Source organism: Tachysurus vachellii, chromosome 7 (assembly GCF_030014155.1).
Source record: "Tachysurus vachellii isolate PV-2020 chromosome 7, HZAU_Pvac_v1, whole genome shotgun sequence".
Classification (NCBI taxonomy): Eukaryota; Metazoa; Chordata; class Actinopteri; order Siluriformes; family Bagridae; genus Tachysurus; species Tachysurus vachellii.
The window spans coordinates 13,675,886-13,701,406 of record NC_083466.1 but is presented as its reverse complement, the minus strand read 5'-3'; the positions used below and the strand labels follow the sequence as shown (position 1 = coordinate 13,701,406).

Below are 25,521 nucleotides of genomic sequence, written 5' to 3'. Positions count from 1 at the left end.
CACTTTCTCTTCCCTGTGTGTATGTGTGTGTGTGTGTGTGTGTATGTATATGTGTGTGTTTGTGTCTGTGTGTGCCTGTATGTGTGTGCGTTTGTGTGTGTATGGTGCGTGCGGAACGGGCGCGGCCTAGAGGCTTCCCTCGGAATGCAGGTAAATACGCGCACGTTTCCATGGCAACCTTTAATGTTTGGTTCCTTGTATACAGTACTGACATTATATGTACGTAATCGATTGCAGACAAACCGGAACTCTTTATGGTAAATTACAAACCGCAGAACATCAAACTGTTCTCGGACCATTTGTGAATTCACTCTAGTTAACTCACCCCTCTATATTGCAGCTTCCGCTAATTGTCGTAATCTCCCCGCGCACTTGCTTACCGGTCTGCGAAAACCATGGTAACCACTTGTTGAAGCCTCACTGCTTGTTGCTAAGAGATCTCACACGTTATAGGAGAAAATCCTGGCTTCCCGCTTGAAGTATCTCCAACATTTACGCACACGCCTGGCCAAATTCCCATTCCTGTTTATGTGCCCACGTCAGCCGTAAATGTAAATGATCGGAGATCAAACAGGTTTTATTTTTACGTTTTGCTTGAAGATGTTCTGTTGTGTTTCGCACTTTGTGAAAAGCCCGAGGATAAAGTTTGCTCGTTGCGTTGTTCAGACACACCTGAGTGAACTGACCGATAACTCGTGTTAAAGGAGAGGAAACACCAGACTCCCTGAGTAAGGATATGCAGCCGTGGATAAACCAAGGCTTGAGGATTTGGCCTGTTAAAGCGAAATGGGGATGTGTATCTCATGGTTCCTGCGCGCCCTGCACCCCTCCCGTGGGCCTCCGATTAGCCCAAGCGGACTCTTGTATTTCCATGAGAATAGTGAAGCTTGGTGAAAGGGTTAAAGTCCGCGGAGAAGAGGGGGGAGAGGACGGCAACACTAATTTTCTGCGCGGCGGGGAGCGCTAAAAGGGAACAAAGCGATGCAGGGGAGGCGCTCAGGATTGGGCTCCTTTACTATGCACACCTGCGAGCTGAAAAGCGGCGGCCAATCTGCCTCAGACACGGCCAATTACGAGCCGGACCCAAGAGCCGCTTTCACTCCAGAGAAGGATGGGAGAGCGCTGAGGGGGAGGACAGGAGAGTTTTCAAAAGAAGAAAGGGGAAAGATTTAAATCGATTGGCCCTAAATTATTCGAGCCCTCTGCCTTGTGACGGATGAGTCCCCCTAACTTTCCCTGCAAGTGACTCAGAAAGTCCTCTTCTTATCTTTTCTCCTGTGGTTCAATATGGCACACTTACCGAGTTCATCTTGTGCCAAAAGTAATTAACAAAATAACAAAACACGCATGTTATATCCAAAGAAAAAAAAGTGTGTTAAAAATATAAATAAATAATCTTAATTTAAATGAACCTTTATAGATTACGCAGTGTCTAATCTCTGTACAGAGGTAAATAGTGTTTGAGATTGGGATCACCACAGAGGTGTTGGTACTAGGAGAATATCCAACAGAAATTACATTTATGCAACCACAAAGTGGCAGCTACACTTTATGCCTTTCCAAATGGTCTTGGGAAGAACCCCCAAGGCTACTCACACAATGTTAATTTTATAAAACTACAAATCAGTATTTCTTTTCAGTATTTCTAGTTACATAACATTTCCAAATAGTTTTATATGAATGTGAGTGGATCTTAAAATGTAACAAGAAATTTTAAAATGTTAAAATAAATCATTCCATTTTGTTGCTTAAAGTTTGCAGGCATCCATTTGTACCCTATTCGTTCACCTCTTTGCTAAATTTATCAGTGCCTGAGTGTCTATTTAAAAGAGCTTTTACGGTCTTGCAGAATTAAAAACACTCCTGTGAATAACCGTATAACCAAAATTAATAGATTTTAATTCTGATTATTTCTACCATAAAGAACATGACAAGATTCAGACCAAAGACAAACAAACATTCTTTTTTTACAATTTATTTAACTTTTTTTGTTTATGCAAAAGACCCTTATAAGGGCCATAAAAACTGTACAAAGGCTATTTACAGACAGTATTAAAATGACTTTAAAATTACACTGAAACGGCAAGTTGCACACTCACCTGAAAGGCAAATGTAAACATTCACTCATTTCATTACTTTAATATAAATTACATTAAAGTTCTTAACTCATTAGTGACCACTAGATTCCTACACTAAAACTTGTTTCGAAAAACGGAAAATGCTAGACTGACCGAGTTAGACCATCAAATAACCCCAAAAAAAGGCAACACGCTTCCAATTTAACTGCACTTAGAAGCACCTGCATACCACTTTTGCCATTCGAATTATGCAAATCTGGCATTATACAGGCAATAAGCAGGCTCCTCATGCACCCAAAGGATGTACAAGTTTTAATTAAAAGATACACCCTCCTTTTCCAATTTTCACAGCCAAGTAGTAAAAGTCCCTCCACATGGACACAAATAGACTGGTACAGAGACAGTCTTGGTCTAAGGCAATACTTGGTACTAACAGGAGGGTAAAGAACAGTGCATTCAGATTAGTGTAGAAAAGAAAAACAGCAGTTAAAGGGGAATGTAATAGTGCTAGTCTCATGTTAAAAAGTAAATGCATTGGATAGGTTATTGCTGAAATGTAGGATTTCTTTGTGCAGACTATTTCCCCATGTTGACTTTGATGGTTCATTTGTGCAACTAACGCATACCCTACTCTGTTAAAAAAGATGGTGTGGAAAAGTAAGGTATTCTTGAAGAAATGTGTCATGGCAATACCATAACCATTGTGATAGGTTACTTCGTGTCCTTCAAAAAGTAAGCCAAAAAATATAAAATAAATCTGCCGTCTTTCAAAAATGATCATGTTTCCCATGATGTTTTTCCCCCTTCTCAAGTTGATAAAGTTACTTAGCTGTACTTCACCCCACATACACAAACAAAAAGGACTTAAAAAAAAAAAAAAAAAAAAAAAAAAGGCTTTCACTTGCTCTACAGGTCACATGATTTGCACATCATTGACTATAGTGATCAGCAATGTACATGATTTCAGTGTGCCTATGTCCCCTCTAAGCCCCATTTTGGTTTTTGATCATGATTGCCTCTTCCTGCATTAACGTCCCGAATTCCATTTAATGAAGCACAGCACAAAGACACAGATGTAAGAATTTTGATCATATATACAAAGGGAAATGTCCTACAATAAAATGAGAATTTTCAAAAGTTGTAAAAACAGCCACAAAATGCCAATTACAAAAAGACATCACACTCATCTATATGTTCTTGTGGAAAGAACCTCCAGGTTGCATTAAATGTTGAAATTCTGGGCAGAAAAGAAAAGAAAAAAAATACAAAAACACAAAAGAGAGGGCTGGGGAAGAGGGTGAACAAATCTACATTTAAAAAAAAAAAAAAAAACCAAAAAAAAAAAATATAGATCACACAAAGAGGTAGAGAATGTTCCTATGTGCAACAGGTACTTACAACATCCATAAAGAATCCATACCGATTACTTGTTGCACTACAAGTCTACGTAGTGATCCAGCTGAGCTAGTCCCAGTCCTTTTCCTTCTCCACTTCAAATGTGTGTCAGAGGCACAGTACTGCCCAAATAGTGCTGCTGGACACTTGGGTAACCCCTCTGTGCTGTAGGGTCCCCTACATCACCCCCAGGGATGTACATGCTGATCATGTCCCTAAGGTCGCCTTGAACTGCCCCACGGTGGTGGTTTGTTGCTCCAGTGGGTGAGTGAGTGAAGGCCTCTGGCTTGACCATAGACATTACAGGGCTGGGCTGCTGGGGACTGCTGCTGTATGACATTGGGCTGTGGGGGAAAGATCAGAAGGACATAATGAGAAACCAAACCGGAAACAAAAGGCATATTAAAGTAAATTCCAGCAATTAATAAGGTGTGATTTTTCTATAAATACGGTGGAATTACATTAAAAACTAAAAACATTTGATGTGTTAAGCAATATGGATAACAGCTAGAAAACTGAATTTAACAAAAGTTAAAAATAAATAAATAAATAAAACAAAATTACGGATTGGTTTAGTACTTTAAAAACAAACACTAAACACGGCGAGTAAACCAGTACTTGTAACGCTGTGATTTGGCAATACTCAAACCTTCATTTATATTTTAATTCACATCTATATACCGGACCTGTAAGAGTTGGCGCTGTTCATGTAGGTCTGTGACATGGGCGCTGCGTATTGGAGCGGAAGCTCGTATCGGTGCAGCTGCTGTTGGTAAGCGAGCGCGTCTCCCTGCACGGCCGCGTAGCTTCCAGCCGGAGCCCAGCCGTAGCTGTCCACGCGTGGACTTCCACTTTGCGCATGCGCCGCGGCCAGTAGGCTGCCGCCGGGCAGCGGAGGATATTTAGCCGCAGAGTTGTCCTTCTTCACCGGTGGTTTGCTCTTGCGCCTAGGCTTATACTTGTAATCGGGGTACTCCTTCATATGCGCGGCGCGCAGCCGCTTGGCCTCGTCAATGAACGGCCGCTTCTCGGCGTCAGTCAGCAGTTTCCACTCGGCGCCCAGGCGCTTACTGATTTCCGAGTTGTGCATCTTTGGGTTCTCCTGGGCCATCTTGCGCCTCTGAGCCCGGGACCATACCATAAACGCGTTCATGGGCCTCTTCACTTTGTCCATGGGGTCTGCGCCCGGCGGACACGCGCTTTTAGGAGCTGTCTGCGGCACGTTCCCGGAGCCACCGTGAGACATGAGTTGGCTGTTCGGGTGAGGGTTTTGCTGACCCTGCTGGGTCTTCAGTTCGTGCTCCATCATGCTGTACATCATTTTGATCTTCCACGGAAGCTTGTTTGAGTCGAATGTCAACGATCAGCCGAAATGAACTCAACGCAAACAAACAGGACGCAGGTGCAGCTTATTGCCGCATGCTACAAACACTAGGCGAGTTTGCCTGACAAATAAAAAAACCAAAAAACTTAAACCAAAATGTCTTTAAAACTTACACGTGTCATAAAAAGTTTACCATTCCGATTATTTGATTCTTTAAGGTTGGCGGTGTGAGATTTTAGATAGAAAAAGAAGAAGAACTAAATCACAGCTGCGCTACTACTCTACAAAGCCACCTGTTGAACAGCGTTTGACTCTGTGAATAATAACCGGGTGCATGACAAAAACACTCTCTACCCGCTCGTGGTTTTAGGGAAAATTGTATTCCACTCAGAACCAATCAGAGAGCGGGGTTCTACCCTCACCTAATTTACATAAATCCAACTAGTGCAGGGGCGGAGCCAAAGCGCACTTGTTGCTTAAACTCAGCTGGACTGGGCCGCTTTATACAGATCATTTATATATGGAAGAAAAAAAAGGAATAATTTACCGAATCTAATGGAATTTCAGCTGAATTAAAGACAATATATTATTGAATTTAGTAGTTTTATTGTTTTCCCTCGTCCTAGTGTTTGTTTCAATTATAATTGTTAATATACAACTTACATCTGGATTCTGGGAATTGTTTAAATTCCGATACAACTTTATAAATTTATACGCTATTAGAGAATTGACAGTTTTCTTCCTTTTTTACACATAGCACATGTGACTATCCAAATGCTGAACACGCAAGAATACAATTAAAAGTTTTAAAGATGGCATAAAAAATGCAAATTTGATTTGTCTAATATAGGACAGCATTGTCGAAAATGTAAATCATTTTCAATTGTATTCTGTATTGTTTGTTTTGTTCTTGTTGAGTAGTTCTGTTTCTGTAAGTATGACTTACATTACATTACAATACCTGCGTTTATATTTTTCACTTTAGAATCCATGCCTTTTGTTGTTACTGTCCTTAATCCTAACACAATCAGCAAGAGATCCCTGACAGGATTAATACATAAGCTGTGAATTGTACACTAATGCAATTATTTAGGTACAGCAGAAAGGATACATTTTCAGAAATGATGGCTACACCTTGTCTTTTTTTTAATCTGCAAATGTTCACTTTTACCAGTTTCATTTCATTTGAATGTAACATAGTTTTATTTCCCCCATACAGACTTTTATAAAATCAAGTATATCACTTTTTATATATGCCCAAAACAGTACAGAACAATAATTTAGAGTCTGTTTAACTGTTGGATGGCACTTAAAGAGTCTTGTAACTTGTAGATTTAATTATATAGCAAATTGTTGTAAGATGTGCCAGAAGGCCTTTAATACACAAACAACACTCCAACTCGATTCTGTGCTTGTAATTTATTATATGTGCACATCAAGAGTAGGTGTGGGATTTTTAGTGTCAGCCACAACTCAGGAAAAGGTTGTGGGTGCAAAATGTTAATTTTTGTGCAGACAAAGGTGTGTGATGGAGTTTTGCAAGAGTATGAGTTGTGAAGTCATTTTGAGATTGACCGTTACACCCTAATGTCAATCAAGCTGTGAATTGTGGGGCTCCACTCTCCCGTTTCCGTATCCAAGACAACGTCTTTTTGGAGCTTTTCCAGGACTATCTTCCCTTTTCTCCTCTCCGCTTCCTCTCTCGCTCTTGCTCTCTCTCCCTTTGTGCTCAGATTAATCAGTCTGATTTTGAACAAAGACAACTCAGCAGCTCAAAGTTGGAGCTTTACATTCATAATGCCTCCTCTCACCACCACTTCTACCCACCTCCACAAAATACACACATACACACGTGCACATATACATAGTGAATAAGGCAGTATATGCTTATGTGTGCATACACATGCAGCACCCCCAACTGGCTGTGACCATTCTGGTATTCTCTAAAGCCCATGTTTTAGGAGTTGAAAAGTGTAAGTCTTAAACAAGTTGGGACAAAGCTGTTATTCCATGCCGTGCAAAAGAAAAGCACTCATGAGTGGGTTTTAAGCTCTCCTACCAAAGCTATCAGAATGCTATCAACTGTACAAGAATAACAATAAATTCACAAAACACTTCTTCCATCAGCATTGGGTCAAGATGGGTTTTTTTTTACTGTGTTTGAAATATATGGTATTTTAATTGTTGCAGCAAATTAAACATGAAATATGTATTAATTTGCTAAAGTTGCTCATCAGCTAACCTGACCCTTTTAGATGTGATTAATATTTTTATTTTTAAAGAATGTAACAATGTTGATACATTTTTCCAAATTAAGTTACGAAGCAAAAGTCAAACTAGGATCTGAAAGAATTGCTTGACGTGTCTTAGATAAGTTCTGTCTATTAATCACAACATAATTTAGGTTAAAATTGTGTTAAAACTAAATGGAATTTCATAGTAGAATACTACATCTAAATTCTTAAATTTAAAACTTAATATTACAAATTGATGTTTATTTTAACTAAATAAAAACTTTTAGTAAAATTAATTGAGTCTGTTGTCCTTTTGCACAAAACAGTAAGAATGAGAGAGTTTTGACACAGATTCTTGTCTTGGCTGTTACTTCTCACGTTTGGCATTGTAAAGCCGTTGAGATGGTAGTTTCAGTATCATTAAGTTTGATCACTCTGACACCTTGGAGACTCTCCTAAGTGTGTAATATCACATCTCTCACTTTAGAGGTGTGAACGGCCAGTAGCCGAGTTGATACGTGGTCTCGTATCAGCAGCCTCTGCTGACAGTGGCTAAATGCAGATGATGGTGGGTGGACCACAGCAAAATTTACATTGGAAATATATTAGTAGTATTTGGAACAATGTTTCTCCTGCTGTGAGAGTAAAACCAGTCAAGAAATGGGTGACTTTGCACTACATCTACTGCTACTACGTAATGCAGTTTTATGGGTCTCATAATTGTTATTTTGTGAAAAGTTTTTTCTACTGGAAAAAAGTTTTGAATAATGCCCCCCAGGTAGAATAAAGACAAATGAAAAGGTACTTTAGTATTAATGTGCTTTCATACAGGCAATCATAAAATCATTGATTACTTTGTTGAAGTATTTTTTTGGACATAAAGTTTTAGTTGTGTTTCCAAAAAGGAAACACAACACTGTCTTGTCTACAAAGACTATAAATAATTTAGGTTTGTGTAGCATCAGTCTGATCCCATTTTACCCACATTATACACTATTGTCAGCATTAAACTTTAATGAATTGTAATGGTAAGAAAAAAGATTTTGTTATGAACTGGAAACAAATCTGAAAGGATGGAAATGAAGAGGGATAAAATGGAAATGAAGTGGGATGAAAATGAAGAGATGAGGTGCATGATGCATCAGGGAAGCCAGAATTAAGAAGGAAGGATGAGGAGAAGATAAAGAAGCAAACAGGAGCTCAGAGGGGAAGAGGGCTAGTTGGAAAGAGCGCAGTTTGTCCCCGAGTCCTCCCTGACAGGCCAGCTGAATGGGGCTTCTGTTCTCCCTCTTCTCATGTAAATCGGCCCTTCAGTCTTGCAGCCATCCGTCACTGCACAGAAGGAGCCTGGCAGGCCCTTTACGAGCCTCCCACTCGCATAATCCCCCCTACCACAATTGCGCCCCCAGCAGGGGGGTGAGCTGTGCTGGGGGGAGGAAGAGAAGGGGGAATGACCGTGGGGGTTGCCATCCAGACACGGTGAAAGTGTTGGAAGGGCCACCTACACTGTGGACGCATAATCAAAACAACATCCAACCTGGGGGAAGGGGTTTCGGGGGGCTCTTTGGGTTTCACTGGAGGCCAGCTATGGTAAGAGCAGAGCAATGCAGCTATAGAAAGCCTAGGACAGGGGAACAGTGTGGAATGAATGAAACGGAGGAAAATGAGACAGGAGTACATGATGCGGGAATTAGCATAGAGTTTCTTTGATGGATAGATGAATGAGACTATGTCTTTGTGAGCAGCACATGTGTGACAGAGGATAGTGGTGATGGGGGTGACGATTTGGCTGAAGTGATCAGAAGTTGTTAGCATGGAATTAAAATGACATACACGCAACACCACAAAGCACTGGCATGCAGAGAGAGGAATAGCACTCTTTTATAGAGCCAGGCGATGTGCTGGACTGAGGTGCCCTGCTTAGTACACTGTCCATTTAACCTTTTCTCACCACAACCTTTAACTGCTTGTCTGCCCCCCGGTGGACAGTGTTTTAATAAGGTTTGGTGTAACAGTGAATATTCATGACTAACATTTATATTAAGTCTTTTAAAACAAATGTACAAAGTAAGGTTCTACATAAATGAACTAGCTAAGATTTCACAGTAGGTCATGTAAATGACAAAAGCAAAAATGTCTCTGAAGCTCCTTGGTGGGTGGTGCAATGGTTTCTCATTGTCTCCGACTTATTCATATCCCACACTTCATACATAAATAATTCGAAATACAAATTATGTCTGGTGTGGTTTGTCAAGAGAGCACACAGGGTCACAGTGCAGAAGAAAAGTTAAGCATTTCATCTTTTTCAACACACCTGATTCACAACACACTTTTAAAATAAGACTTTATTTTCAATAAGTCAGAGAAAATCCACAAGCTTATGAGTGTTTGATAAGAGTATGAGTAGATATCACAATGAGCAGTTTCATTTGTCAGAAGAGCAAAAGCACAAATCAGTACCGTCATAACTCATTACCTTTAAGGCCCTGAGTTCCATTGGCACTTTATCCTGTCTACAATCTACACGTCATTCACTTCTAATTAGACTACTTGTCTAATTTAATAGATGACAACTAATTAAAGGAAATTGCATAACAGCATTCATTCCTCCTGTATGTAAATTCATACCAATTTGCTCAGAGGACACACCAGTTATTGAGTCACTGATTGTCTGTGCTGACTGATCATGTGACTATCAAGTCCCATGTCCACCCAACAGTTTATGAACAGTACATATATTTCTATTTATAACGCACAAAATAATAGGGCCACTACTCTCCTCAATATTAGTTACCATTTGTCACCAAAGTGTACTTTTTTAAACCAGCATTGAACTTCATATATTGGACTATTTTGGTAAGGAACTCCTAGACTATCCCCTGGCATGGTGTCTCAAAAGGACTCCCCAGAAAACATGTTTGACTTGTTAAAAAGAAATACCTTTATTTAAGAAAATTAAAATAAATACTATACAGAATCCAATGTAGAAAAAGTTTAATACACTGCTTCTGTCTGAAAAAGGTTATCACATTTTAATAAATTCATTTAAAAAAAAAAAAAAAAAACCAAAAAAAAAAAAAAAAACCAGCACTGAGCAATGTAAACTGCACAGCCAAACCTCCATTTCCCCCTCCACAAGACAAGCTTTTTAAACCAGGAAAAATAAAGTAACGTTAGAATCTCTACATAATCATTTGTAGTTTGGTCCTTTGAAAGACCCCTCCAATCTCTTTTGGTGAGGTAGGTTACTGGAGCAACACTCCTCAAAACAGGACTTACACAGACTCTATACAATACACTATGTGGTGACAAGGTCCCAACACCTAGCCATGTTTGGCAAGGGTGAAATGTCTATTTAGAAGGAAATGCTACTGTAAAATGGCACTATACATGTTAAAGATGTAAAAATCATGTCCATAATACACCGCTTACTGATTCAGCAATTTCTAACAAAAGTGATGGCAGTGTTCTTGTTCAAGCACTGCAATGAGGAGAGAGGGGGAAAAAAAGAAAAGCACAAAAGCTTAAACTCCACCCTGAATACACAGAATACTTTGAATGCAAGATGGATCGCCCAAATACCTGTCCGAGTAAGACGGGTTTACACGTCAATTTGTTTACAGCCATATTTCTCCATAAACTATTAGAGCAGCCACTGTGTATGGCAAACTGGAAAGTTAAATAAACAGGTCCACTTCAACCATTTGGTGCTCAGCTCTTTAGTCAATAGATAAATATACAGAACAATAAAATGGATGGAACAGGTCATAGGTATAGGGTCACTGCACAAGGTTCACACCAAATTAAATCAATCTTTAAATGCTAAAAAGGAACACAAGAAAGTCTTTTCAAAGACATCCACGATGCTGATTTTATAATGTCTTGCTGTGAACAGTGATAATCATTGGGGCAGGGTGGTGGATTTAGAAGGGAAAGGAGCATGTACAAGTCCAGACAAACAGGAGACAAAGAAACGAAGTGGGGGAAGTAAGGAGTAAAGATGTTTTCAGATCAAGTCAGCCACATTCATCGGCATCTCCTCCACGGTGGTGTTGTAGAAGGTCTCAATGTCCCGGAGAGTGCGCTTGTCATCCTCAGTCACCATGTTTATGGCGACACCTTTCCTGCCAAAACGGCCACCACGCCCAATCCTAAAGAGAAAAAAAAAAAAAAATGAGTAATCAGTTAGAATTGATAATTAATTTACCTTAGAATGTGCATATTTGTAATGAAAGTTGTCACCAGTACATACCTGTGAATGTAATTCTCCCTGTTTGTGGGCAAATCATAGTTGATCACCAGGGAAACCTGCTGCACATCAATGCCTCGAGCCTGGTGAACAGAAGTGCGTAGTACATGTACATTAAACATCAACAGCCACACAATACAAGTTACCATGTTCATTACAATATACTGTTTGAATGTTACATGCATGACTATCCCTAAACATTGTAATTAAAAGAAACTTACCAGCAGATCAGTGGTGATGAGGACACGACTAGAGCCAGAGCGGAACTCCTTCATGATTAAATCTCTCTCCTTCTGGTCCATGTCACCGTGCTAGAAAACCAAAACTTTGGTCAGTTTATGGTCAAGTGAAATTGTGCCAACAGCATGAAACAGTCTTCAGCTCACGGTACTGAGTAGACTGGGATGAATATCGACTACATTTATTCTTCCCTTAGCAGATGTAGAACCAAGTGCCACAGACAGACACGGCCTTGCCCAGTTGTTAAGGGTGGGCACAACAACGCTCTCCAGTACTTACTTACCAAAGCAGAGACTGTGAAATCTCTAGCATGCATCTTCTCAGTCAGCCAGTCCACCTTCCGGCGAGTGTTAATGAAAATAACAGCTTGAGTGATGGTCAATGTCTCATACAGGTCACACAAAGTGTCCAATTTCCACTCCTGGAACACAGGAATAAAGAGAAACAGTTACACATCAAATAAATTTAAAATGACTTCACAATCCTTGTAGGACTTAATTTCACAACAACTAAAGGATTGCTTAGGCAATAAGTCAGTCAGCCTAGATTGCCTTACTACTTGTGCACTGACAAGGCATGGCCACCTGATGGCACTTTATGCTAAAATTTTTATGCATGAGCAGAAATCAACGAGCTTCTTTACCTCCCGCTCCACATTAATGTAGAACTGACGAATACCCTCCAGGGTCAGCTCCTCTTTCTTGACCAGGATCCTTACAGGCTCGCGCATGAACTTAGTGGTGACTTCCAGCACCTCCTGAGGCATGGTGGCTGACAACAGGATCACCTGTAGGAAGGCAAACGTGTATTAAGCATAACTGAAACAGCCTTAGAATGCAGGTCCTTTTAAACCAGTATATGCACAATGAAATGTCAACTGCTTTATAGTCGTGATGAGGAACAGGGAGACCCAGTCACTGTGGAGAGCAGCAGGAATACTCTACCAAAGAACTTTGTTCCTACCACAGCAAAAATGGCTGGGGGGAGAGGGATCTTTGGCCAAAAATACATACGATAACCGTACATGACTTACCTGAATATCAGTAGACAGCTTCTGGAAAATCTCATAGATTTGGTCCTTGAAACCTCGGCTCAACATCTCATCAGCTTCATCCAATGCAAACATCTTGATGTATTTGGGAGCTGATAAAGAAAGGAAATACCAATGTTACGTGCTTTACAGGGCAAACCGACACCACCAGCACAATATACCTCAAACATTTAAACATGAACATATCTACATACTAGACTAGGATTAACAATTAACCAAGAATTTGCAAAGCAATAAAAGATTAGGTATCCCCTTAAGTCTTCCCAATAAATCATGCAAAACGAAGCAGCAATGCTGTGTTCAGGTTAGTGAGGTCAGATCATGCCTTCAGAGGTCTGTGAACCCTGCACACACCCCAACAAAACGCTGAGATGTGGCAGAAGAGCACAGGAGTCCCTGAAGTCAGTTGACACGCATGGATATCATCATTACAGCATTTAAACCCTTCAATGTGGATGCAAGTTTTGGTACGGGTGCTTACAAAGATAGCGCCGGTTAAGCATGTCAAAAACACGTCCAGGAGTTCCAACCACTATGTGGGGTACATCAGCCTGGAGCTTCTGCACCTCATTACGGACGTTAGTGCCACCAATGCAGGCATGGCAGGTAGCACCCATGTAGTCTCCAAGGGCAAGAACCACTTTCTGGATCTAAGTTCAGATAGAGACAAGTTAGACTTGTTAAACATTTCAGTTTCCAGAATCCATATGCATGTGGTCAGGCTTAAAGAATTACATGCTACTGGATCAATTCAATAAGTCACTTTGGATGAACTCCAAACTGGATCCAAATACAAGGGCTGCACTAACACCAAGCCAAAGTAAAATGTGCCCATAGCATGAAACAGTCTTTAGCTCATGGTATGAGTAGACTGGGATGAACATGGGCTGCCTACTTTTCCCTTAACAGATATAGGAAGGTGCCACTGAGACACTGCCTTGCCCAGTTGAAAAGGGAATCTAGATTCAAAATACTGCTTGAGAGACAGTTAAGCAAAAAGACTAGCTACATACATCTAACTAGAACACACTTGTGAAGTCTCACCTGTTGGGCAAGCTCTCTGGTCGGGGCCAGGACCATGGCTTGAGTGCCCTTCAACTCAATATCAATCTGTTGCAGGATGGATATGGCAAAGGTGGCGGTCTTCCCTGTTCCGGACTGAGCCTGAGCGATGACATCATACCCTAAACAAATATGACAATTAAACACCTCAACTAACAAGTCTCCCCAAACAAAATACTGACTTTATTCTGTGCCCATAGCATGAAACAGTCTTATGCTCACGGTACTGAGTAGACTGGGATGAACATGGGCTGCATTTGTTATTCCCTTACCAGATATAGAACTATATGCCAAAGACAGACACTGCCTTGCCCAGATGATAAGGGTGGCAGAAGAGCAGTAACACCCCAAAATAAGTCTTTACACATACATACCCTTGATACAAGGGAGAATAGCCCTCTGCTGAATGGCAGAAGGTTTCTCAAAACCATAGGCATATATTCCCCTGAGAAGATTCTCACGCAGGTTCATGTCATCAAAGCTTTCGACAATCTCCTTCCAGTTTCCCTATAAGACAAATCCACCAAGATGGCCATTTTAAAACAGTTACCAATACATTGTGAAAAAATAGTTGCAGATTGGTTCAGCCATGTTCAATTATCTGTGCTACAAATCACACTGAATACGAAATAACACACATTACACATTTAATTTTAACTCACCTCAATGACTCCATCTGGCTCCATGCCCTCGGGGCCATTGTCTCTTGGTCTGAAGAAGAAAAAAAGAAAAAAAAAGTATAAGATCAAATAAATGAATTCAAGCATTTACAAATAATTCTACTTCGACAGAGCCTCTATAATTCAGCCAAATCAACTCCGATTGAGCCTTAAATACAAAAGGGCTATAGACAGACATGTAATGGAGGGAAGTTTCCTCTGGACGAGACACGTCGCAGGTTTCTCTGTAAAAGGCCTCTATATCCTGACCCCCAATTTTACCGGATTGGTTTCCTTTTTTCCCGGAAAAAACTAAGCACGACTAGCATATCGAAGTCGTTTAATAAAGTCGTCTCTCCTTCAATCATTAATCTGTTACTAATAAACGGAATTAAACCAGGCAGACTGTCGAATAGCAGCAGCGACGCTAATGTGATCAGACCGTATTTTAAACAGCTCGATATTATGTTTAAGAAACGAATGAAACAAAAATAACAGGTTTAATCAGTCGTTTGAGGTGTTTTTGTTTAATCGGAATGAGAGTCGGTGTGGCTCAGACTGAGGCTGTGGCCTACACTCCAGCTAACACACTTCTCTTTTGTCTAAACCGGTAGGCCATGTGCTCGAGGCTAGTTTCCGAGAAATATATTTAATCCTACTTAACACGTGGACGCTTGATAAAGAATCGTAAAATATGACATCTGTGAAGGCTGTAGTGCCTTTTTTCCTCCACCCGCTATATATGTTAAGACACGACGGCTGATGTATTAAATAGACGACACTCAGGCGGCCATGTGCGCGAGGCCAAACCGGCATCTAGAGGAGCGGTTAGCAATCGGCTAACAACCGAAAAATTATTCATTTTAGACTTCGATGCGATCAGGATACACACCCACCAGGACAGATCGACGCTTAGGAGTTATGTAGAACATGAAATATATCTATTTAAACCACAAACGTTAACGCAGTAAATCCCAAACCGCCGCCATCTTCCTCCGACACACATGGTAACGGAATAACTATGGCGACGGGCCGCGAAGGCACAGAGACGTCGTTTTAATCACGATTTACACCGTCAAACATTACAAAATCGCGCCGGTTGGTCCGTACGTTTTCGTACAAACACACTAAGGCTCGCGTTTCGATTTTTTTTACAACCATAAAACCGACCGAGACGTTTCCTGAAGTAAGCGTTCACTTACCTATGTTCATCATGAGCCGACATTATCACAAAGAAAGGCAGAAGGGCGGAAAAGTTCTAAATACGTGATCGTCGAAGCCGAGTGGACAGCTTTAATTGGCCCGACTTCCTATCAATCAGAATTGAGGCGGGTCTCGTTGACCGCTCATTGGCTGGATTCTGCCGTAGCGTAAAAGAAATCCCGCCCACATCACGATTTTCGTCGAAGCAGCGTGACATCACCGGAAATGTCGACTCGGTCATTTCCGATGAATTTGGTAGAATCTGGCATTGTAATAGAATAAAAATTCGAAATTGTGAGACGTTGGATTAGACTGTAATATACTGATATTGCAGAATTTTATAATTGATTGATTTTTATCTTTTTTTAGTAATCGTTTAATTGTCATGGCATTTGTACCATTTTATATTGTCATAGTTTATTATTTATTACTTAATACTTTTAATACTTATTTAATGCTCTATGTTCATCCAAGTCCATTCTTGATTAACAAACTATATTATATAGTATATAGTGTATATAGTGTGTGTGTGTGTGTGTGTGTGTGTATATATATATATATATATATATATATATATATATATATATAAATAAATAATATAATATATAAAATATAATATAATAATATATATATAAAATATAAACACACACTATATAATATATAAAACAAACTGAACTGAAAGCACAAAGCACCATAAATAAAGTGACTGTCACACTCGTGTGAACATTTTACGCAGTACGATAAACATGTAGATTAAATACAAAAAAGATGTACATAATAGACTGTTCCTTATCATGCTTTAAAACGTCTCCATTTAATCTAATCATGTCTTTCGAGAGATCTCCACAAATGGTCCAAATCTATTCACACAAAGAAAAAGGAACTGTATCTTAATCAAAAAGCAGTAAACAAACTGCACATTTCCACATACTTGCATACAAATACACATAACTGACAGAATGACAATATACAGTCAGTAGTGATCAGACCAGGCCCACCCATCATTTTACACAGGACAGGATTTATTGAAAGAAAAAAAAAAGGAACATGATTATACTTGCACATTTGAGTAACCTAACACTTTTCTCAACAATTAATAAAAAGTCTCATCAGACCTTTACAGATGGTGAGAAAAATCCAAGAAGGCCTTCTAGCTCATTGATGAAGCCTTTTACAAGAGTCCAAAAATGCTGTCTCCAAGATGTCAAATCTCAAAAAGGTAGCCATTAGAAAAAAGCCTGGCCTCTGACAACCACAAGAAAAAAACATGAGCACTGATACAAAACAAAAATATTAAAAAAAGTGGGTTCAATAATGTGATATCCTGTTTTATAGTCTCTCTCTCTCTTTGCCTTTTTGGAAAGGTGAAGGTTTCCGGCTGTTTCTTCCTCCATCTCTCGCTTCATCACACTTAAACAGGTATCACAGTGAGAGTTTGCAGTGACAGAGCTCTTTGTACATGATTCTTCTCAGTTTAGGCATGTCCTGCTGACTGAAGCTGAAGGGCTGTCCCAATGCCAGACACTTACAGTACTAGAATAAAAAAGTGAAAGTGAGTAAGATGGCACACAATATGGCGTATTAATTCTTCTGTAAGATGTAGTTTAGTCTTTTATTCAACCATGAATTTGGGCATGATACTAATTCAAAGTTATGCCACCCTGGAATGACATGAACTGCTTTACACTAGGACACAAGACATGACAACAGCATAGAGATTTCTTGACTCACCTGAAGGACAAAAGCCCCACAGTCACTGTCATTATTCTGCCTTCCTACATTCTAAGACACAGAAACAGCACCAGTAAAGTAAATGGCTGTGAAATACAGCTCAGTTGTCTATAAACCCGCACAGGTTCCTGAGATTCCACACATTCACAATGTAATTGCGAGAGTTGTGTGTACACACACACACGCACGCACACACACACACGAACGACCTGGGATTCAAACTCACAATGTTCCAATTACCAATACACCTTAAACACCAGGCTACAACATCCTCCACACAATCTCTAGCTCTCTCTCACAATCACGCGCACAGAAACACTCACACACTCACTTACACACACTGTCGCACGCATTCTCTGTTTTGTACAAAGCAGTTTGTGGTCAATTCTTCTAAAATTCTGCAAATATGACTCACCATTTTGAAAAATCCTCTCCAACCAGTGAGGAAATCTCTCTGCTGTTTTATAATAGCTTCTGCCTGGAGGTACTTAAAAATATGCTAGAAGGGAAAAAGAGAAAGGAACAGATATAAAAACAGAAACTGTGTAAATATTAAATGCAGACATATGTGAAATCATTAAGTAAATAATTTAAGTAAATTAATGTTTATCAGAAAAAAAAAAACATTGAGTCCGGACCTTGGGACACCGCCGGTTAAGGGTTCGCTGGGAATCAAAGTAAGTGATGAAACGTTGTTTGATGTCCACTGACACAAGTGACCAATGCACTTCCAGGTGAATAGGAATCAACAGAAGGTCCTTGCTGAAGATGTCAACCTAAAGCATAGAATATGTTTGCCTTATACATTCACTTTAGTGCTGAGTGGAGAATCTAAACCAGGCGTTTAAATCTGTGCTGGCAAAATGACTAACATTTAATGTAATAATTATTCTATAGCTGCTGAATGAATGGCTGCACCCAAGTCGTCACCTCACCTTCCTTTTATTCACACCCATCTGTCTGACTGTCCATCTCAGGACACAACATCTAAGCAATGGACTGATTCCCAGTCAAATTACAAAAGCATCATCTTTATATTCCTGTTATAATGACCTCATCTTAGCTCCTAAATTGCTTTTGATAAAATTCATTAGAATACTCCACATGACTGCTATGGCAACTGAGATTTGAGAGGGAGGGAAAAAAAAAGCTTACATTTTTTGTCCACCGTTTAACTCCTTCATAACCTTTAGTTCGCAGCTTATCATAAAAGAAGCTGTTGAAGAAATGGACCTAAAATAAAAGAGTGAAGTTAAAATGGAGACATTACAAAAATGGGCATAAACTAAACCAGGGCCTTACAAACTTTTTGCAGTCAGGGATCTTTTAAGTGCAGGAAAAAAAATAAAATAAATAAATACAGACCCCTTAAGAACAGATTTATAACACAAATAAACTATCCAAAAGAATTAGTCACAAAGCTTAACAGTGTACATCATCTTTACAAGGTGGGAAATATCCAGGAACTCAGGGTTTCCCATCAGTTTTAGAAGCATTTCTGGCACCAGTTGTTGGCACCTCTGTTCATGAATGCGTTTAATTAATCTTTTTATTCTGGCCAAAACTCTTAATTCTTCCCCAAACTCTCACTCAGCTTTTTTCCCCTCCTGCTGAAAAACAGACATAGCTGTTGGCCTGCAGTTCTTCTCATCCAGTTAGCTTAATAAATGTTGTCTTTATATCAAATTAAGTTACATAAAAACATTCTATGATCTATTATCATCATCATCAACCATACATGCTTTAATTGTTGTAGAAATTCTTTTTCTAACATTAGACATCTGTTCAATGCAATTTATAACGTTTCCAGTCCAAGCTCAAAAGAAGCTTTAAATTTGTTAGGTTTGTTTCAGGACAAAAGTTTCTCTCCTTGATCAGACTGCATTGATTATTTTCTACAAGCCTCTGTTTACAACAAACAATCTGCACACTGAGTATTCTTTCTTTATCAAGCTAGTTTAAAAAGACAGGATTGTCCTATAAGGCCCCTATTAAATAGAACCTCTGGCTGTGATTCTTTCTTCCATCCCTTTGGGTAAACATGTGGTAGCCTAGTGGTTGAAGTGTTGGGCTACCAATCAGATGGTTATGAGTTCAATCCCAGGTGCACCAAGCTGAAGCTTTTGGGCCGCTGAACAAGGCATTTAACACTCAACTGCTCAGTTGTATGAAAAAAATGAGATAATGTAAGTCGCTCTGGATAATGTAAACGTAAACATAGTTTCGGAGTAAAATTGATTGACCTGTCCAATTCACTTCCTGTCACTCAGTCCACACTTTAAACTTTTGGCCAAGTATCTGGATATAAATTAAACTAAATAAAGGTCAATTCTTTTGTGGTGGTGGTGGTGGTGGGGATTGTAGAAATCTGTTATTGTAAAGTATTGTAAGTTATTGTAAAAATTCTGTATGTAGATTTCAGTTGAGCATTAATAAGCATAATAACTTTCATACTTGTGGGTCATGTTTTCCACTATTATAACAAAATTAGGAAGTCACAGACGCCTTGGTCCCTGGATCCCTCTTTTAGAACAACTGCTCTATAATGCTGGAAAATTAGTTTTATTATTCATCACCTTCTCAGGCACTGAATCCATTACAAGGTCTCCATACATGTTCATAACCTGAAAAAATAAGTTTGAAAGATATGAAAGAACAAAAAAGGTTAGAGATAATAAGTGTACAAACAGAGTTTAAAAAGTGTAGTTAAAATTGACAATACTTGGTCATTGAGCCAGTTTTGTCCATAGAGCGTGCTGAGATCATCCATAGTGAGAACATGGCGCTTGTAGTTAACGCTGAACCCTCGAACCATGCTCGTACCTGGGGACCTCTGGTAGGACTGGATTATCTGGTGCACCTCTGCTTTCCTAAGACAATCATCATGTGCCCATGTCTTATACATCACTTTGAAATACACTGGATGTGTATTTAAATGCTGGTATCCATGCCAAAAAACTTTTCCTTTTTTTTTTTAATACATTTGTGTACTAATTATACATTGAGCATTAATGTTTGTTGAGCTTTACCTGTAAGCTTGAGAGAAGCTCTCATTGAAAATCTCCTGTAGTTGCTCCACAATGTCATCTGTATGTATAGGGATCAGACTGCCATATTTATGGAGAGACTCATCCAAAATGCCTGGGATATGGGGGAGGGAATATTCATGAATTTACCTGAGAATATTGTCTGAAAGCAAGTTGAATCACTTTGTTAGAAGTATAAAATGTAATTGCATCCCAATTTCTACAAAGCCTTAGAATATAAAGAAGAAATTTTAGTATGGCAGGTTCATAGATGCTCATTTACTAGGTAAGGACAAGCTAAATGGTAATAATGAGGAATATTTGCATCCAGAAACCACTGGGATTACAGACGTTTGCTCTTAACAGTACATTCAGGACAGATCTGTCTGAATCACCAGGTTTCTGAAGGTAACTTCCCACCATTGTATTTGTAGTTTGTACCTAATGATACTAAAAATGATAGCATCTCGCCTTTTTGTATGCGTTGAACCAGATACATCCAGAGGTATTTCAATTTGATTGGTTTTTAAAATTTCTTAAAAAATTGTTTTCAGTGCACAAGAGACCTAAAGTCTCTTAAAGCTCATGTCACCTCATTTTCATAAGCAACATCTTACAGTTATTTATAAATTCTGTGGTGAATTTAGCACTGACTACCAAATAAAGAACAATACTGGCTTTCTTTTAGTTAGATTTCTTTAGAATGATGTTTTCTGCCTTTTCCTCAGGCTCATTCAAGTTGAACAGGTATATTTATATATATATATATATATTTGTTAAAAATGTCATCAAAGCTAATAATATTTAGCCACCTGCTTACATCAGTTCCACTTTTGCCCCAACTACAGGAACTAAAGTAACTTTGTTCCTGCCCATTGTTGCCTATTTATGCCTGAGAATGTGAAAAATTGTTAGGTTTTTTATCATATATGATATAACTTAAACTGATGTAGTGTAGTAATGAGTAGTTCTATCCTGCCATTTTTTTTGAGGGTGGATGAATTAGAAATTACTATTGGTATATACTTATAGACAGATATTTTTTTAAACATCTAAAGGGGCTTTAATGAATATAAACATTTACCTTGGACACAGGACACATGCTCTTTTGTGAGGGCCAGCTCCACTCTTTGCTTGGAAGCCAAGGGGAAATCTTGCCTTTCACTGTTTCCAATACTGACTGCTGAGCTGGACTGGGGAATGCCGTGATACCCGTTCAAATCACTAAAGGGAGCTTCTGAAAAGAGAGGGATGCATTTTTATGAGGTTTTATTTCTATCAGCAAAAGCATACTGAATACTGACATACTGAAAAATGCCACTGTTTATCCATGAAATATTAGACTTACCTGACTCACTTTCATTTGCAGTCTGCACTGTTACTCTTGAGATGTTCGTACCCAGGTCCCGCCTCTGCCTGCTTGGATAAAGATTATACTGACGCCACCGTCTTGCCCGTCTGTACCCAAGTGTGCCAACCCACTGTGCCCGTTGCCGCCATGTTTTCCAGCTCTGAGCAAGCCGGAAACGCAGCCGAGTCGAGGCCCGGAGCCTCCTCCACCGCTTCAGCCTCTGCTGCCTGAGGCCATGTAGCCGAGCCCACAGGGGTCTCTCAGGGACATCCCTGATTTCAGGTTTGTCTTGCTCCTTATTTGATGGTGAAAAGTTTTGATAGTAATGTGCCATTTGGGGCAAAAAATCGTGTGGGTCATTCCAGTCCACGACTCCCTCCTCCTCTTCTACTGGAGCACATTCAGAACTGATCTCCTCACCTTCATCCAACTGGTCCTCTTCTAACTCCTCCTCATCTTCTTCTTCATCAAATCCATCCTCTTCATCCATCTCATCAGTCTCTATGTATTCTCCAGTCCATCCCCTCTCCTTATGGCCCACTTTGAAGTCCATAGCACTTTGGGCATTAGGAGGGGAATCAGGGCCCAAGAGGTGCCCTCCTGCCATACCTCCACCACTGCCTTCATGGCTGACAGTCAAGGAGAGTTCACCCTGCCAGCGATTTGGAGCCAAGCTTGCCCCGCTGTCCCTCATGGTCCACGGGCACCCTGCTACTTGCGCCAGCTCGCCGTCTGCAACAGCACAGGTCAAAGGAATTGATGTGCTGCACAAGTATTGTTAGTTTTGACACATTTTGTTTTCTTTAGGAAAATTACCTAACTTAAAATATTTATAGGCTCCTTATTTCTAAGCCTTAAAAACAATTCAAAATGTTTTTTTTTTGCAGAATATTTAGAAAAGGTTGTAGTATGAACAGTAATCCCTGTGTGCAGGTAAGGATTTATGAATGTCTATGCCTGCCTGTCTTTTCCTACATACACAAGAAGGATATAAAGTGTGAACAGGCATGTGATATGGTTTATTTCCTTTATCAGACAGAACATCGGTATCCACGCTTGAAGATTACAGACGTAAAATTTCCTCAATTTATATACACAAGGAGACTTTTTGAAGTATTTGGATTGCGATTTTCAGAAGGAGAGCATGGTATTGCATTGAGAAAAAACAAATAGAAATGCAGTGGCATCACACATCTGTAGCAATACGTGCTGTGATCTCTCTCACACAGTCCAAATAACTCGGTGAGTGGATTAATAAATCACGGCGGTGATTTGGATCATGTCAGGCAATCTTTAAAACACACTACACGTACATTTTAATGAAGTATAAACCAAATCAGAACTGCAATACTAGTTAATATATTAGTATATTAATACTACAGAACTGCAAATATATTAGTACAACTGCCATCTTAGTATTCTGTCAAATCCACGCAGCCAATTATAGCTTCTAGTGTTGGGAATTTTATTGTTGAATCAATCAAAAATAGAATATGAGGCTTTATGAGGTCTGGCAAAGGTCTGGGAAGATTGTAGTGCAGAAGTGTCTAAGGAAAAAAAACATTTTTTATAACAGTAGATAAATTAGGACTCGACACGAATATATATGTATATATTTTTTTATGACTCCATGCTGTATATTTCCAGACACGAACGTGTAAAAAAACAACTCATTTATTTCTCCATCTGCTCGACATGTAAACAAATCAGAATTTTTAAAGCTAGTTTTGCATTTTGACCTCGACGTGTTAACACGAGCTGAAATCTAGCTCACAACACGACGCCGAATGACACTTTCCTACGGCTCTGTTAAGAACAAAAGTCGTTCTCGCTCCTGTAAAGATAAAATAAATAAATCCGTGTCTTGTCTGCGGAAGCGTCTGTAATTCACCCGCTTCTACTAACACGTTAGCATGTAGCCGCAAACAGCCGGACGTGTTTATAAACGTGTCTTCGCTGGAACCGGATGAATTTCCTCAGTGAAGAAACGGCAGATTTTTCTCGGATGATGCCGTGCGTGTTAAATAATCGCAGTATATCTCTCGCGGAACGGTTTAATTCCGGTCTCCCTGCAGTGAGACGTTAATAAAGCGTGCATAATTAGCATGCTAGGTAGCTAGCTGGCCTAAACATTGGTCATCACACCGAATCTGTTTGTATATTTATTCACTAATATCGCGGTAACACTCACCGTCTGAGTGCAGTATCGTGCGAGTTTCTGTAGACGCGTATGAGCCGTGCTGTTCACTACGTGTCGGATGTTTTTTTTTTTTTTTTCTTCCGCAGATTTGCTACGAGGAGAATTTCTGCCCTAATCAATGAAGCCCGTCGCTTTCTTACAACGAAGCTGTGACGCGGCTGTTGCCGAGCCTTTGTTGATGACGTGAACGGCTCTCTCTGTCGGTGCGCTCGTGCAGAGCTGATGAGTAGTGTGGAAATGTGCGTGTGAGACTTTTCATTGCAGATAGAGTTGACTCTCTACTTCTCTACAGTCATCATGCTGATGTGATACGTAATAAGTAGTACTTTTTTTTAAATAGTAGTTTTGGCATGCATTTGTTTTCTGAATAGCAGATGCTTGCCAGTATTCACCACAAACACTGCTGACATATGTTCTATGGTCAAAGGCTTATGGACAAATAACCATCACACCAATTATTGCTTTTTATAGATTTAGTTTCTATTTGAGGTTTAATACCTTCAGTCTTCTGGAAGCCGTTCCACTATATTGTGGCTGTAGGGATTTGTGCACGAGTCTGGGTGAATAGGCCTGACGTGCAGTCAGTGAGTTTGGGGTCAGGACTCAATGTTCGTTCGCACAAAAACGTGATGCACTGTGAGTTCATGGTGATTGCTTTATTCACATGGCATCGTCATGCTGAAACAGGTTTGGGCCCCTTTCGTTGAAGTGAAAATCACAACACTACAGCATACAAAGACACCCTGTACAACTTTGTGGTCAAAACTTTGGCCCTGTAGTATAGATCAATCATTCCCTGTAACAGGGGCCTTAAATCTTATTTGCAAGTATAACCACAGGCTTTCATTCCAGATAAGAACCCTAGAGTCTTCTCTGGTAGTTAGTGCAGGGTCATAAAAACATGGTTAAATACATGACTGGCCTTCCATTTTAACCTGATTTTAATCCAAAGAAAACCAGGATAATGTGAACCAACAACATTATGAAGTAAAAGACTCACTTTAGGGCTGCCCTGTAAAGAGCTCAAAGATCAACACAGTGCAGCAGTGGTGTACCTTTTTATAAGACCCATGGAGTCACCAGGTTGTGGTGTCTAAAGTCCCCTCGTTGTTCGGTTGTTTTGTGAATCTAAAATCTACACCCTCCAATCTAGGCTTATTTGTTGGCAGGCCCAAAATGTGACCTCGCTGACACTTATTAACCATGTTTGCAGAGAGACACGCTAAAGCTTAAGATGTCACTGTGTTATGTTACAGAGAGGTCAGCATCTCCACATTGCAGAGGCTGGCCAATTCTAACAGATGTCAATATGTAAGGTTTTACCAGGGAGTAATTAGTGCATCTGTATCTTCCACATGGGCAATATAAAGTCAATTAAACTGAGCTTAGACTGGTGAAGAACCGGAAGGAAGAACCTGCCCGGGATGAACCCAACGGCTCTACTGGAATTACCGAGATTTACGTTGAAAATGGTGACTTGTCAGCCATTATCAACCTGGAAGAGCCGTCAGATGCAAGTGTAACCAAGGCATGCTTATAATCATCAGATAAGTTCAAATTCAAATTCACATTTATTTGTATAGCACTTTTAACAATTGACATTGTCTCAAAGCAGCTTTACAGAACATAAACATAAAACAAAAAGGTTAATATAAAGAATAATATAAAGATTAATATAATACAAAAATTCAAGATTAATATTAGATATATTTCAATGT

The 25,521-nt window shown here is 39.7% G+C and overlaps 4 protein-coding genes and 2 non-coding genes across 7 annotated transcripts in view; 1 reads left to right on the top strand and 5 right to left on the bottom strand.

Moving 5' to 3' along the window:
- Window positions 1–25,521, top strand: part of zanl (zonadhesin, like) — a 139,708-nt gene that overhangs the window by 109,162 nt on the left and 5,025 nt on the right. The gene's annotated exons all lie outside the window — the stretch shown is intronic.
- Window positions 1,962–5,119, bottom strand: sox19b (SRY-box transcription factor 19b). Its single transcript, XM_060874447.1, has 2 exons — window positions 4,160–5,119; window positions 1,962–3,817 (listed from the first exon to the last, which is right to left on the bottom strand). The coding sequence occupies exons 1-2, from the start codon at window positions 4,792–4,794 to the stop codon at window positions 3,571–3,573; spliced, it is 882 nt and encodes a 293-aa protein (XP_060730430.1). The 5' UTR covers window positions 4,795–5,119; the 3' UTR covers window positions 1,962–3,570.
- Window positions 10,735–15,602, bottom strand: eif4a1a (eukaryotic translation initiation factor 4A1A). Its single transcript, XM_060874446.1, has 11 exons — window positions 15,495–15,602; window positions 14,296–14,344; window positions 14,008–14,140; window positions 13,616–13,755; window positions 13,053–13,221; window positions 12,554–12,663; window positions 12,164–12,307; window positions 11,804–11,941; window positions 11,502–11,591; window positions 11,284–11,363; window positions 10,735–11,182 (listed from the first exon to the last, which is right to left on the bottom strand). Exons 1-11 carry the CDS (start codon window positions 15,515–15,517, stop codon window positions 11,038–11,040), a joined length of 1,221 nt encoding a protein of 406 aa, XP_060730429.1. The 5' UTR covers window positions 15,518–15,602; the 3' UTR covers window positions 10,735–11,037.
- LOC132849330 (small nucleolar RNA SNORD10) lies at window positions 12,865–13,006 on the bottom strand. Its single transcript, XR_009648873.1, has one exon. It is a non-coding gene; the product is annotated as a small nucleolar RNA SNORD10 (small nucleolar RNA).
- Window positions 13,395–13,529, bottom strand: LOC132849324 (small nucleolar RNA SNORA48). Its single transcript, XR_009648867.1, has one exon. It is a non-coding gene; the product is annotated as a small nucleolar RNA SNORA48 (small nucleolar RNA).
- senp3b (SUMO specific peptidase 3b) lies at window positions 16,612–23,958 on the bottom strand. 2 transcript variants are annotated; one of them, XM_060874444.1, is made up of 11 exons: window positions 23,795–23,958; window positions 21,601–22,335; window positions 21,337–21,486; window positions 20,256–20,367; window positions 19,949–20,096; window positions 19,803–19,850; window positions 18,382–18,459; window positions 17,865–18,002; window positions 17,642–17,725; window positions 17,227–17,277; window positions 16,612–17,028 (listed from the first exon to the last, which is right to left on the bottom strand). In XM_060874444.1, the coding sequence occupies exons 2-11, from the start codon at window positions 22,295–22,297 to the stop codon at window positions 16,918–16,920; spliced, it is 1,617 nt and encodes a 538-aa protein (XP_060730427.1). In that variant the 5' UTR covers window positions 22,298–22,335; window positions 23,795–23,958; the 3' UTR covers window positions 16,612–16,917. The 2 variants fall into 2 exon arrangements, with proteins under 2 accessions (XP_060730427.1, XP_060730426.1); XM_060874443.1 differs by having other exon boundaries at window positions 21,337–21,489; window positions 23,795–23,952.

Coding starts and splice junctions, on each gene's coding strand:
- sox19b (XM_060874447.1), bottom strand. CDS start 4,794: ATGATGTACAGCATGATGGAGCACGAACTGAAGACCCAGCAGGGTCAG. Junction 3,818..4,159: donor AACAGCGCCAACTCTTACAG/GTCCGGTATATA, acceptor TTTCCCCCACAG/CCCAATGTCATACAGCAGCA.
- eif4a1a (XM_060874446.1), bottom strand. CDS start 15,517: ATGTCGGCTCATGATGAACATAG. Junction 11,592..11,803: donor ATTTCACAGTCTCTGCTTTG/GTAAGTAAGTAC, acceptor TTGGTTTTCTAG/CACGGTGACATGGACCAGAA. Junction 11,364..11,501: donor TCATCACCACTGATCTGCTG/GTAAGTTTCTTT, acceptor TCTGTTCACCAG/GCTCGAGGCATTGATGTGCA.
- senp3b (XM_060874443.1), bottom strand. CDS start 22,297: ATGAGGGACAGCGGGGCAAGCTTGGCTCCAAATCGCTGGCAGGGTGAA. Junction 20,368..21,336: donor GCATGTGTCCTGTGTCCAAG/GTAAATGTTTAT, acceptor CCCATATCCCAG/GCATTTTGGATGAGTCTCTC. Junction 17,278..17,641: donor GGAGAGGATTTTTCAAAATG/GTGAGTCATATT, acceptor TCTGTGTCTTAG/AATGTAGGAAGGCAGAATAA.